The sequence below is a fragment of the Telmatherina bonti genome (genome assembly GCF_933228915.1).
Source record: "Telmatherina bonti genome assembly, chromosome: 23".
In the NCBI taxonomy this organism is placed as follows: Eukaryota; Metazoa; Chordata; class Actinopteri; order Atheriniformes; family Telmatherinidae; genus Telmatherina; species Telmatherina bonti.
Genome location: NC_136632.1, coordinates 1206966 through 1221897, shown reverse-complemented (window position 1 = coordinate 1221897; position 14932 = coordinate 1206966). Strand labels below are relative to the sequence as shown.

Here is a 14932-nt window from a genome sequence, read left to right as displayed (position 1 = left end):
TGTCACCAGTAGAATTCTGAAAAGCTAAAGTAAAGCTCCCCGTGCGGTTCCCAACACGCCACTTTGGCAGCATTATGCATGTCTGCTGGAAATAACAAAATGGGCAAAGAGGTAGAGCTGAGAGGAAGGCTGTGAGTGTGGTGGTGGATGATTGATGTCTATCAAACTCTGACCTGCCTGTTGCTAAGAGCTAAATGAGCTAGCCGGAGCTAACCAGCTAATGGAGGAAGGAGAACTCAAGCTAAGTCACACTGTTAACCAGCTTAAAAACTGCAGTTTTGCAATATTCTGCCTTCTTGCATCTAGATAGATGATGCCTGTCAATGAACATGCCCCCTAATTATGTCAAATGTTACGATAAATTACTTCTTAACTGAGGAGTTACAAAAAAATAATTTAAAAGGTTGTCTTTTTAACGTGGGAGTCAACAGGAATATGCTTTGTTTTGGAGCCCCTACTACAGTAGTCAACAGGTGCAAACACGCTTCATATACAACATAGGAAAACAACTTCAAGAAGAAAACATTACACAAAGAAAACAGCTGCAAGAAAACACATTTTTAATATCACAACAGAAGTTTCTACTACACTGTCGTCAATAATTTTAAATCAGCTGATTTTTTATAATATTTTACAAGATTGAAGCCAAATGTAAATAATAAAAAAAGAAAGAAAGAATACGAAGTTTGACATAGTTTCTCTCCACGCGGCATGTTTAAACTTCAAATTGTTCTCACTGAATGGTTCTCTCAGGTGAAAACTGCGGCCAGGAGGACAGGTGTTGTACCAAAAAGAGCACCTTGCTGTGAAAAGCATCTCCTCTAAAGGAGCACAGTAACATCATCTCGCTTGTAGATGGTGTATTATCACCCTAAAGAACTTATCAAAAGTCTGTACTGTCCTGCTAATAAAAAGGAAAAAATAGAGAGATTCAGCCAGCATGGGCTGTGCTCCTTGAGAAGGGGGTGCTTTTCACAGCAGGAGGGCTTTTTCCAGTATGGCGCCTGTCCTATATCTACGTATGTATTTATTTTTTACATTTGGCCTTACTCTAGTACAATATTATAAAAAGATCCGCTGATTTAAATGACTGACATAAGTGAAGCCATAATGTTCAAGTGCTCCTGTTGTGAGAATAAAAAAGCAGAATTTTCTGCTTGCAGTTGTTTTCGTTTCTTTTTGCATATAAAAAAAAAAAAAAAAAAAAGCCTGAAGCTTCAACTGGACAGTCCACCAGTCCTTCCTACCATGTCCTCTACTGTTTGGTTTCCTGCTTGTGTTGTTCTCACTCTCATATGTAAGTCGCTTTGGATAACAGCATCTGCTACATGACTGTAGAATAGAATAGAATAGAATAGAACCACGTGTCCATCTGTCGGCCATCTCGTGAGCGAGACATGAACTGTAATTTTTGGCACTTCTCCATACGTTTGACTTTTGTCCAGCAGAAGTTTCTGCTTGGTTTGAACCATAAAGAAACATTAGGCTGAACTGTGAAAGATATCTTACCCTTTAGGTGATCTACAGGAGCTTTCCAGACATTTATATCCGATCCAGGAGGGTTACAATCCATCCACAAACTGTAGTGTTTATTCAGAGAAGGCCAGTTTACTGAAAAAAGGTCACTGTTGATCATTTCTTCAAAGTGCTGTTAGTAATAAATTAAGTTTTCATTCTTCTGATTGGTTTTTATGCTGCTATATCTATTGACGGATTCATTTTGCATAATTGTATGACATAAACATTACATCTGCATGGAAACATAAATTTGTCATAAATACACATTTTACTGAAGTCAAATCACATCCAAATTAAGCATCTCATAGCTGAAAATTAGTTATCTATAAATGCATACAGTATATCAGCAATTTGCCATCTATGTGTCCTGATGCGCGTATTCAACTGTATGCTGATGACACAGTTTTTTATGAAGCTTACAATGTGTATCGTTTATGTTATAACAAACTAAATATCTCAAAGACAGTAGACATTTATTTCACAAAAACAAATGGACCCAGATTACTTGTTTCTGGAGAGAAATTAAAGGTTGCAAAAGATTCAAAATATTGAGAAGTTCTACTGGAATCAAACCTGAATCAAATTTCAGATTCACATGTAACTCAATGTCAACTGAAGCAGCTAAAGTGTAAATGCATTCACTGATTTGATCACACATAAAATACTGTCTCACACGCTGTAGCTACTAGCTGATGCACTCAAACCGATGCAGTGTTTGCACTCACCAACAGTCAACCTTCAGCGGTTTAAAGTGGAGCCTATGCTGAAGTGCAAAAAAACTGCAGTTCCCCCTTCATCCACTAGGGGCTGCAAAACAGAGCAAATCCCCATAGACTCCCATGTTAAAAAGACCAACTTCACAGCATAAATAAACATGTTTACAGCATAAATAAACATGTTAACAGCAGAAATAAACATGTTTACAGCAGAAATAAACATGTTAACAGCAGGAATAAACATGTTTACAGCAGAAATAAACATGTTTACAGCATAAATAAACATGTTTACAGCATAAATAAACATGTTTACAGCAGAAATAAACATGTTTACAGCAGAAATAAACATGTTAACAGCAGGAATAAACATGTTTACAGCTGAAATAAACATGTTTACAGCATAAATAAACATGTTTACAGCATAAATAAACATGTTTACAGCATAAATAAACATGTTAACAGCAGGAATAAACATGTTTACAGCAGAAATAAACATGTTTACAGCAGAAATAAACATGTTTACAGCAGAAATAAATATGTTTACAGCAGAAATAAACATGTTTACAGCAGGAATAAACATGTTTACAGCAGGAATAAACATGTTTACAGCAGGAATAAACATGTTTACAGCAGAAAGAAACATGTTTACAGCAGAAATAAACACGTTTACAGCAGGAATAAACATGTTTACAGCAGAAATAAACATGTTTACAGCAGGAATAAACATGTTTACAGCAGAAATAAACATGTTTACAGCAGAAATAAATATGTTTACAGCAGAAATAAACATGTTTACAGCAGGAATAAACATGTTTACAGCAGGAATAAACATGTTTACAGCAGAAAGAAACATGTTTACAGCAGAAATAAACATGTTAACAGCAGGAATAAACATGTTTACAGCATAAATAAACATGTTTACAGCATAAATAAACATGTTTACAGCATAAATAAACATGTTTACAGCAGAAATAAACATGTTAACAGCAGGAATAAACATGTTTACAGCAGAAATAAACATGTTTACAGCAGGAATAAACATGTTTACAGCAGTAATAAACATGTTTACAGCAGAAAGAAACATGTTTACAGCAGAAAGAAACATGTTTACAGCAGAAATAAACACGTTTACAGCAGAAATAAATATGTTTACAGCAGAAATAAACATGTTTACAGCAGGAATAAACATGTTTACAGCAGGAATAAACATGTTTACAGCAGAAATAAACATGTTTACAGCAGAAATAAACATGTTTACAGCAGAAATAAACATGTTTACAGCAGGAATAAACATGTTTACAGCAGAAAGAAACATGTTTACAGCAGAAAGAAACATGTTTACAGCAGAAATAAACATGTTTACAGCAGGAATAAACATGTTTACAGCAGGAATAAACATGTTTACAGCAGAAAGAAACATGTTTACAGCAGAAATAAACATGTTTACAGCAGGAATAAACATGTTTACAGCAGAAATAAACATGTTTACAGCAGAAATAAATATGTTTACAGCAGAAATAAACATGTTTACAGCAGGAATAAACATGTTTACAGCAGAAAGAAACATGTTTACAGCAGAAAGAAACATGTTTACAGCAGAAATAAACATGTTTACAGCAGAAATAAACATGTTTACAGCAGAAATAAACATGTTTACAGCAGGAATAAACATGTTTACAGCAGGAATAAACATGTTTACAGCCTGGTACAAAATCAATTTTAGGTTTAATAGGTCAGGTTTACCTTCATGACAACTGTGGAGGGAGTGAATTTTTATCTAACTTGCCCGTTTAAAAGTAATTTAATCTCAAACTTCGACATATTTAGGGGCGTGTCCTTTTGATTGACAGGTACCCGACCTCCCGCTTCAAGTCAGAAGAACGTAGAACAACCGCGGTTTTTAGCCGGTTAACAACGTGACTTAGCTTTAGCCCGCTTACCTCCATTAGCTGGTTAGCTCCTGTTATCTCCGGGTTAGCTCGGTTAGCTCTTAGCTACAGAAAGCTCGGAGTTCGCTAGATGTCAATCATCCACCGTGACACTCACAGCCCCCCTCTCAGCTCCACCTCTTTGCCCATATTTGTATTTTCTGGGTGAGACGACGCGCATGCCCCTGCCAAGATGGTGATGGTAGGAACCGCCCACCGAGCTTCAGTTCAGCTCTTCAGAAACCTACGGGTGACGTCACAGAGGCTCCGCCCATCTTTTTATATACAGTCTATGATAAATATACTCAAAATCTTAGACAACAACACAAAACAAATTCACCATTGCATAATTTTAAGGAAATACAGTTTCATAGATAGAGAAAACCCGATTAAATATGCAAATATAAGTCTTTAAAATGTCACACATGCTTTAGCTCCTCCTCGGTTTGTAACCATTGCACAGAATGTACGGGGGTCTCAAGAGGGGGATTGTGTTCGTCCACTGCAGAAAAGTGTCGTAAAACAGTCAACTTTTACTATTGCAGCTTCACTAGAGTGAAGTGAACATCCTAAAAAGAATAATTATGTTTTGTTTAAAATGGTGGCTAGTCAGCAATAAAATCCGTCTACGATAGAAACTCTGTCAGCTGCTGCCATCTTTAATTTTATTTACTAATCAATTCATTTATTTCTTTATTTTTGTGATGGGCATTGTCTCACAGATGATTTTAATAATGTTATTATCAGCTGTGTTTGTTTTATCACCTGACAAATATGTTTAGATGGCTGTTACTTGCATCCCACAATCTTTTTTGTGTTTTGATTTTTCTGTCATTTTGCGCTTGTCTCTGTGGCGTCTAGATTTTAATAGTGTCGTTATCTCTGACTTCTTCGCCCGTTCCAGGGAGTCTTTGTAAGATCTGTCAAAGCACAACAGATCTTTTGTTAAATATGCTTTGAAACTGAAACTAAAGACCTGAAACTCTACCCAGACCTGCTTTCAGGTTGGAACGCAAACAGGGGAATTTAAAGTAGAAATGAAAGCTACTCACCGCCTCGGTGTGGATAGGGTGAACAGCGAAAAGGAGCGCTGTGACAAACGCCAGGCGGCAGTCCTCGAAGACGCAGCAGTCACACGTGTACAAGAAAAGGCAGGTCACAGTGCTGTGCAGACACACGTTGACCAGGTGGAAATACAGAGGCGTCATGCCGCCCAGCAGGATGTTTAACCTGAACAACACAAAACACAAATGGATCATTATTCCTCCTCAACGAAATTAGTCTGGTCCCTGAACGCATCATGACCGTCTTCCTGCAGCCTGGTCCCTGAACGCATCATGGCCGTCATCCTGCAGCCTGGTCCCTGAACGCATCATGGCCGTCTTCCTGCAGCCTGGTCCCTGAACGCATCATGGCCGTCTTCCTGCAGCCTGGTCCCTGAACGCATCATGGCCGTCATCCTGCAGCCTGGTCCCTGAACGCATCATGACCGTCTTCCTGCAGCCTGGTCCCTGAACGCATCATGGCCGCCTTCCTGCAGCCTGGTCCCTGAACGCGTCATGGCCGTCTTCCTGCAGCCTGGTCCCTGAACGCATCATGGCCCTGAACGCATCATGGCCGTCTTCCTGCAGCCTGGTCCCTGAACGCGTCATGACCGTCTTCCTGCAGCCTGGTCCCTGAACGCGTCATGGCCGTCTTCCTGCAGCCTGGTCCCTGAACGCATCATGGCCGTCATCCTGCAGCCTGGTCCCTGAACGCATCATGGCCGTCATCCTGCAGCCTGGTCCCTGAACGCATCATGGCCGTCTTCCTGCAGCCTGGTCCCTGAACGCATCATGGCCGTCTTCCTGCAGCCTGGTCCCTGAACGCATCATGGCCGCCTTCCTGCAGCCTGGTCCCTGAACGCGTCATGGCCGCCTTCCTGCAGCCTGGTCCCTGAACGCATCATGGCCGTCTTCCTGCAGCCTGGTCCCTGAACGCATCATGGCCGTCTTCCTGCAGCCTGGTCCCTGAACGCATCATGGCCGTCTTCCTGCAGCCTGGTCCCTGAACGCATCATGGCCGCCTTCCTGCAGCCTGGTCCCTGAACGCATCATGGCCGTCTTCCTGCAGCCTGGTCCCTGAACGCATCATGGCCGCCTTCCTGCAGCCTGGTCCCTGAACGCGTCATGGCCGCCTTCCTGCAGCCTGGTCCCTGAACGCGTCATGGCCGCCTTCCTGCAGCCTGGTCCCTGAACGCGTCATGGCCGCCTTCCTGCAGCCTGGTCCCTGAACGCGTCATGGCCGCCTTCCTGCAGCCTGGTCCCTGAACGCGTCATGGCCGTCTTCCTGCAGCCTGGTCCCTGAACGCGTCATGGCCGTCTTCCTGCAGCCTGGTCCCTGAACGCGTCATGGCCGTCTTCCTGCAGCCTGGTCCCTGAACGCGTCATGGCCGTCTTCCTGCAGCCTGGTCCCTGAACGCGTCATGGCCGTCTTCCTGCAGCCTGGTCCCTGAACGCGTCATGGCCGTCTTCCTGCAGCCTGGTCCCTGAACGCGTCATGGCCGTCTTCCTGCAGCCTGGTCCCTGACCGCGTCATGGCCGTCTTCCTGCAGCCTGGTCCCTGAACGCGTCATGGCCGTCTTCCTGCAGCCTGGTCCCTGAACGCGTCATGGCCGTCTTCCTGCAGCCTGGTCCCTGAACGCGTCATGGCCGTCTTCCTGCAGCCTGGTCCCTGAACGCGTCATGGCCGTCTTCCTGCAGCCTGGTCCCTGAACGCGTCATGGCCGTCTTCCTGCAGCCTGGTCCCTGAACGCGTCATGGCCGCCTTCCTGCAGCCTGGTCCCTGAACGCGTCATGGCCGTCTTCCTGCAGCCTGGTCCCTGAACGCGTCATGGCCGTCTTCCTGCAGCCTGGTCCCTGAACGCGTCATGGCCGTCTTCCTGCAGCCTGGTCCCTGAACGCGTCATGGCCGCCTTCCTGCAGCCTGGTCCCTGAACGCGTCATGGCCGTCTTCCTGCAGCCTGGTCCCTGAACGCATCATGGCCGTCTTCCTGCAGCCTGGTCCCTGAACGCGTCATGGCCGCCTTCCTGCAGCCTGGTCCCTGAACGCGTCATGGCCGCCTTCCTGCAGCCTGGTCCCTGAACGCGTCATGGCCGCCTTCCTGCAGCCTGGTCCCTGAACGCGTCATGGCCGCCTTCCTGCAGCCTGGTCCCTGAACGCGTCATGGCCGCCTTCCTGCAGCCTGGTCCCTGAACGCGTCATGGCCGTCTTCCTGCAGCCTGGTCCCTGAACGCGTCATGGCCGTCTTCCTGCAGCCTGGTCCCTGAACGCGTCATGGCCGTCTTCCTGCAGCCTGGTCCCTGAACGCATCATGGCCGGCTTCCTGCAGCCTGGTCCCTGAATGCATCATTCCTGCAGTCTCAGACAAGAGGTAAGAAAAGTCCTGAACACATAAAGTTGTACATTATCCCTCCCCGACTCTCTTTCCAAACAGCTCCCAGTACCACCAGTGTGTTCCAGTTTCTGTTCACGGCGTGCCAAGAAAATAGAAATCAGTTTTTTCTGCTCTGATGTAACAGATTTTCTCTTATTCAGTCTGGAGCCAAACTTCAGGTGGCTCCCTTCCCAGCAGTTAGTCGGGTCCCATGTGACTCTGTTTTAAAGTTGATAAAAACCAAACAAGCTGAAGCTTTGTTCAACTTCATTTTAGACCCGTCAGCAGCTGGCAGGGAGCACATCATGTCACCTCCCTCTGTCATGACATCATCTCCTGCTCATTAAACATCACACCTGTTGGTACTGACACATCTTATGGACACCTGCTCCACAAATCATTTTAACAAGAGCTTTTTCATTAATGTGCCACGAAGCAACCGCTCTGAGGCAAGTCTCTGCTCCCACAGATGTTTCATGACCTGTCCACTTCATCATCCCTCCAAGCAGGATCAGCCAGAAACCTCCCCCTCCGCGTGGGTAATGCCTCCATCCCGTCCCAGATTACAGCCGACTGTCTCCGGTGTGTTCCCGCATCTCTGACCTCCTGCCATCAGCTGCTCCACACCTTGCCGTGAAATCTGCTTCCCACACAAACTACGTGAGCTGGACTACCGTGGTGCATTCACAGAACATGTGCAGGAATGTTCCGAGCACGGAGCTCGAGTCTCCATGACGTCATGTGAAGCTCGTGCTGCTGCAGAACTTACTTGAAGGTGAGGATGCAGAGGGGTCTGTAGGACTTGTGGCTCGTGTTGTCCGCCATCCTCTTGCCCCAGAAGTCGTTACTAAAGATGTTTCTGAGGCTGGATCCCGGTCGGACGTCCGGGTTGTTGATGATCGCCCACACGTCGTCGTGCACCAACTCCCCGCGGAGAGAGTTGCAGTAGCAGAGCGCGCACAGGGCGGCAAGCACGGCGAAGCGACCCGCAGCCTGCACCGCCCGCAGCGGCAGGCGTACCCCCGGCTGCGGGCCTTTCTTCTTCCGCCCCGACGCTGTCATGTCGGGCCTGGTTTCCCCCGCAGCACCGCTGGTCTGAGAAGGATGGAGGCGCCGGGGAGCGCGAGCATTTCTCCGGAGCGGCGGGCGCGGTGTGGAGAAGCCGTGCTGCCTTCAGGTGCAGGCGGTCAACGTAGGACAGCAGAAAAACTTTTTTTTTTCTTTTTTTCCCCCCATTTTTGTGACGTTTGTTTGTGGACCTATAAAAGCTGAGTTAATGGTGAATTTGTTCAACTTATATTTTTCCATTTAATTAAAAAATATTTAACAATAATCAAAACAAATACATGAAAAATACAGGATATAAATCTGTGCAGTTAGCATGAATGTTTATTTACATCTTGGTGTTTTTCCAATTAGACTTAGACTTAGACAGACTTTATTCATCCACAAGGGAAATTCTGTTGTCACAGTAGCTCAGAACAGCAATAGAGGAAGAAATAGAACAGCAATAGTAGGTAAGAGAAAAAAAAAAGTAAATAATAATAATAAAATAGAATAGGTACTATCCATAAAGCAATCTGGAATATGTACACTTTTACAAAGATAAAAGATAAAAAAAACTATCAAGTAAAATCGGCAATATAGAATATGGAAATTTAGAAATTTACAATATATACAACATGTGACTAAATGCAGTGCCAGTTTACACAGAGGCTTTGAAATGAATGTTAGTTATCTGTCACAAAGTGGGGAGTTATTGTACATCTGTATAGAGAATGGTAAGAATGTGTTCTTGTAGCGCTCACTGTGACAGCGCAGCTGTAAAAGTCTATTGGAGAAGGAGCTCCTTAATTGCCCCTCTACAGTCCGGTGGAGTGGATGAGCAGGATTGTCCATAATAGAGAGCAGTTTGTCCAGAGTCCCCCTGTCCCTCACTGTCACAAATGTCTCCAGTTGACAGCCAACCACCTGTCCAGCTTTGCGGATCAGTTTGTCAATCCGAGAGATGTCCCTTTTGGATGTCCTGCTGCCCCAGCAGGCCACAGCGAAGTACAGGGCGCTGGAGACCACAGACTGGTAAAAGATCTCCAGCAGTTTACTGCACACATTGAAAGACCTGAGCTTCCTCAGGAAGTACAGTCTGCTCATGCCCTTCTTGTAAACAGCATTACAGTTGTCCCTCCAGTCTAGTCTGCTGTTCACATGGACTCCGAGATATTTGTAGCAGTCCACTATCTCCACCTCTGAGCCCTGGATGGTGATGGGCTCCACTGGTGTCCTCTTTCTCCTGAAGTCGATGACCAGCTCCTTTGTCTTGTCCACATTCAGGAGCAGATGGTTAGCCTGGGACCACTTCACAAAGTCTGCAATCAGTGTCCTGTACTCCATCTCCTGTCCATCCCCGATACACCCCACCACCGCAGAGTCATCGTTAATTAAAACAACAAAAAAAACCAAACACACTATTTATACAGCACCAATTTACAATAACGTCATATCAAGATACTTTTACTGACTCTTCAGTCCATCATAGTCCAGTCATAATCCTATTAAAGTATATGCTTGAGTTCCACATCAGTCCCATTATAACTGTGTTCATATAAATCAGTTCATAAAATTTATTATGGAATTATAACTGGTTGGAATGGATTATCATCTTTCAGACATGATTAAATCGTGTTAGTAATCACGTCATTGAGCACTCGGAATGAGGTAGTCATGTTTCTACTGTTTCTAACTCAAACATTGGACTTTCAGTTTAATGGAACAAAGTAAACGCTTCTTTCATGTATCTGTTAAATTTACTAGCTTTTTTTGGAGTACTTGAATGCGCCATTATTATCATAGACCCCGCCTGTCAACGCATGCGCAACACCTTTATACGTCGTAGAGCTTTAAAAGCACAGCTGGAGTGGAGAAAACCGTTTGATCTGCGCGGGAAACTGCACGAGCACAAATCCGAGTCGGTTCGGAAGGGTCTAAATCTAGTGCAGGTATTTCTGGTCTGGAAGTAAAGTCTGAGCTGGATCATCACAGATGTAACAGAGACATGAACACCATGTCCTGCTAGATAAATACAGTTCCAACCTTCTAAAAACGAGCTGAGACGATGTTTAACATGGGAACACACCAAACTGATTCATACATTTTATTTCCAGTAGAAGACAACAGACCACAGGACACGTCGTCTGTTTCCAGACAGAATTTCACTCCTTCATCCAGGTTTCCACTTTGCCTCTAACCACTGAAAATGACCTTTGGTCCAGATAACATTCTGGATCTTCTTACATCTGGCTTCTTTGCATGGTTGAGCTTTTACCTCTGCAGACCACTCGGTAGTTTTTGGTACAAAATTAAAAAAAGAAAAAGCTTTGAAGGATTCTGCAATGGCAGTGTGAGGCTGCGGGCTCTGGTGTCAAATACCAGTAAGTATTGTGAATACTTTTTAACAGGGCTCTCATACTGAATGTGTTAATGCAAAGATACCAACCTGCTGAGTAAATGCATCAAGGGGTATGAAATGTTCTTTTTTCATCTTTATTCGTCCATTTAACAAGATATAAAAATGTCTGAGGTAAATGGATCATTGCCATCAGACATATCCAGCAAATTCTGCTTTCCGGCGTCTCTCAGGGAAACGGACAAGTATCAGACTGTTCCACGGGATCAAAGTTTTACCACTAAGTCATGCAGTTTGTCTCAGATACTGTGTATCAATAAGATCTACTGTGATAAGTATCTATGTTATTACAATAGATTTTAATACCAACATTGGAATCAATCGACTAACGCTGTCCCTGTGCTGGACTTCCTAAAGGACCCCTTTCCTTTACCAGGAAAATGATATAATCAGTGGAAAACAATATATATTGATCTGGAAATAGTGATTTTATTATTTATATAAATATTTATATTAAAAAAAAAAAAAAAGATATTAAAATAACTTCAGATTTTAATGTTTTAAAAAGTTGTTTTTAGTGTTAAAGACAATTTCCCGCCTTTCATTTTGTTTTATAGAAGTTTACAAAAACCACATCCTGATGTGGTCTACTGCCTAGTGGTAGACCCCATTCTGATGTGGTCTCCAGATAGGAGCCACATCAGGATCTGGAGATGGAGGTTCGGGGGTCAAAGGATTAATAATTAGGAACCTACTTTAAAGTTAACTTCAAACTGGTGTAGTGGTTCTGGTAATATTGGTGACACTAGTAATACTGGTGATCCTCATGACACAAGTGATACTGATGTAGTGATACTGGTGCTTCTAGTGATAATGGTGATCCATGCAGGTCACGAGAGATGTTTCTGACCTCTTCATGTGACCCATCAATCACCTGAGCTGGCACATGGGCTGTCCAATCAGATTCCAGAGGGACATGTTCCACCATGGAAACTCCTTCAGCTCTGTCCCTGCTGGTCTCCGTTTCCTCATCACAGGAATTCAGCCGTATGAATAAATAATTTGTATTTGTTCTTTTCTACAGAAAGAGAGACTGCTTCTTCGTGCAGATCAGTACCTGGTTCTGAGAGGGACAGATCCAGATCCCCATCAGAAATAAAAACAGACTCAGAAACTGGTACATGAGCTTTATGATTTTCTTAAGTTAGTTCTGAAAAATGTTACAAAACCACAAACATGTAAAACAGCTTCCCGTATCCCACCGTCACAGCTGGAGGCCTGGACCCACAGACTGGATAGTAGGCACCCTGACACGGGGGCCTGCTCCACCTGAGGGGCCCCACGGGTCTGCCCAGTTCCGTTTCAGGGACACACAGAACCCTGCTCGCCCCAAGTGGCCCAGTGGGCCCGAGCTGGCTGAGATGATGAGTGTTGGACAACATAGGTACAAAGACAAGTGCTCACACACAAACACACACACACACGTGCGCATCCCTAAGGTCTCGCATACAAACACATACACATGTGCACGGCCCTGCGGTCTGGTTCTGGGAAAATGAAAATTACAACATGGAGTGGGTCGAGTCCAGCAGGTCCTCGATGGCCTAACATCCATTCCAGTTTCAACCAGTGCAGCTCGTCCTGATGGTATGCTGGTACCTGGATTTGAAGAGATCCTTTCAACCTTTTGTGTTCTGATCTGGGCTAAGATCCAGTTCAGGTTCAGATCGCTCCTCTCAGATTGTCCAGTCCATCAGGTTCCTCTGAAACCACAAGAAGAGTCCATCTGAAGGACACATCGTAAACCTGAAGGACACATCGTAAACTGGATGGACACATCGTAAACCTGCAGGACACATCGTAAACTGGATGGACACATCGTAAACCTGCAGGACACATCGTAAACCTGCAGGACACATCGTAAACCTGAAGGACACATCGTAAACCTGATGGACACATCGTAAACCTGAAGGACACATCGTAAACCTAATGGACACATCGTAAACCTGAAGGACACATCGTAAACCTGATGAACACATCGTAAACTGGATGGACACATCGTAAACCTGCAGGACACATCATAAACTGGATGGACACATCGTAAACCTGCAGGACACATCGTAAACCTGAAGGACACATCGTAAACCTGATGGACACATCGTAAACTGGATGGACACATCGTAAACCTGCAGGACACATCGTAAACCTGCAGGACACATCGTAAACCTGATGGACACATCGTAAACCTGATGGACACATCGTAAACCTGAAGGACACATCATAAACCTGAAGGACACATCATAAACCTGAAGGACACATCGTAAACCTGATGGACACATCGTAAACCTGATGGACACATCGTAAACCTGAAGGACACATCGTAAACCTGCAGGACACATCGTAAACCTGATGGACACATCGTAAACTGGATGGACACATTGTAAACCTGAAGGACACATCGTAAACCTGCAGGACACATCATAAACTGGATGGACACATCGTAAACCTGCAGGACACATCGTAAACCTGAAGGACACATCGTAAACCTGATGGACACATCGTAAACTGGATGGACACATCGTAAACCTGCAGGACACATCGTAAACCTGAAGGACACATCGTAAACCTGATGGACACATCGTAAACCTGAAGGACACATCGTAAACCTGAAGGACACATCGTAAACCTGCAGGACACATCGTAAACCTGATGGACACATCGTAAACTGGATGGACACATTGTAAACCTGAAGGACACATCGTAAACTGGACGGACACATCGTAAACCTGAAGGACACATCATAAACCTGAAGGACACATCGTAAACTGGATGGACACATTGTAAACCTGCAGGACACATCGTAAACCTGAAGGACACATCGTAAACCTGCAGGACACATCGTAAACTGGATGGACACATCGTAAACCTGATGGACACATCGTAAACCTGATGGACACATCGCAAACCTGAAGGACACATCGCAAACCTGAAGGACACATCGTAAACTGGATGGACACATTGTAAACCTGCAGGACACATCGTAAACCTGATGGACACATCGTAAACTGGATGGACACATCGTAAACCTGATGGACACATCGCAAACCTGAAGGACACATCGCAAACCTGAAGGACACATCGTAAACTGGATGGACACATCGTAAACTGGATGGACACATCGTAAACCTGATGAACACATCGTAAACCTGATGGACACATCGTAAACCTGATGGACACATCGTAAACCTGAAGGACACATCGTAAACCTGAAGGACACATCGTAAACTGGATGGACACATCGTAAACCTGATGGACACATCGTAAACCTGAAGGACACATCGCAAACCTGAAGGACACATCGTAAACTGGATGGACACATCGTAAACTGGATGGACACATCGTAAACCTGATGAACACATCGTAAACCTGATGGACACATCGTAAACTGGATGGACACATCGTAAACCTGATGGACACATCGTAAACCTGATGGACACATCGTAAACCTGATGGACACATCGTAAACTGGATGGACACATCGTAAACCTGATGGACACATCGTAAACCTGAAGGACACATCGTAAACTGGATGGACACATCGTAAACCTGCAGGACACATCGTAAACCTGAAGGACACATCGTAAACCTGAAGGACACATCGTAAACTGGATGGACACATCGTAAACCTGCAGGACACATCGTAAACCTGATGGACACATTGTAAATTGGATGGACACATCGTAAACCTGATGGACACATCGTAAACCTGAAGGACACATCGTAAACCTGCAGGACACATCATAAACCTGAAGGACACATCGTAAGCCTGATGGACACATCGTAAACCTGCAGGACACATCGTAAACTGGATGGACACATCGTAAACCTGATGGACACATCGTAAACCTGATGGACACATCGTAAACCTGCAGGACACATCGTAAACCTGATG

General features: G+C 44.6%; 1 protein-coding gene across 2 annotated transcripts in view; it reads right to left on the bottom strand.

The window, feature by feature from the left end:
• tmtc1 (transmembrane O-mannosyltransferase targeting cadherins 1) overlaps positions 1 to 8699 on the bottom strand; it is a 43586-nt gene extending 34887 nt beyond the window's left edge. For both annotated transcript variants that reach the window (XM_079263199.1, XM_079263200.1), the window contains exons 1-2: positions 8347 to 8699; positions 5215 to 5392 (exon numbers count right to left, since the gene is read on the bottom strand). In XM_079263199.1, coding sequence (XP_079119325.1) covers positions 5215 to 5392; positions 8347 to 8639 — 471 coding nt within the window. In that variant the 5' untranslated portion in view covers positions 8640 to 8699. The remainder of the gene's footprint in view (positions 1 to 5214; positions 5393 to 8346) is intronic.
• Positions 8700 to 14932: the final 6233 nt, after the last annotated feature.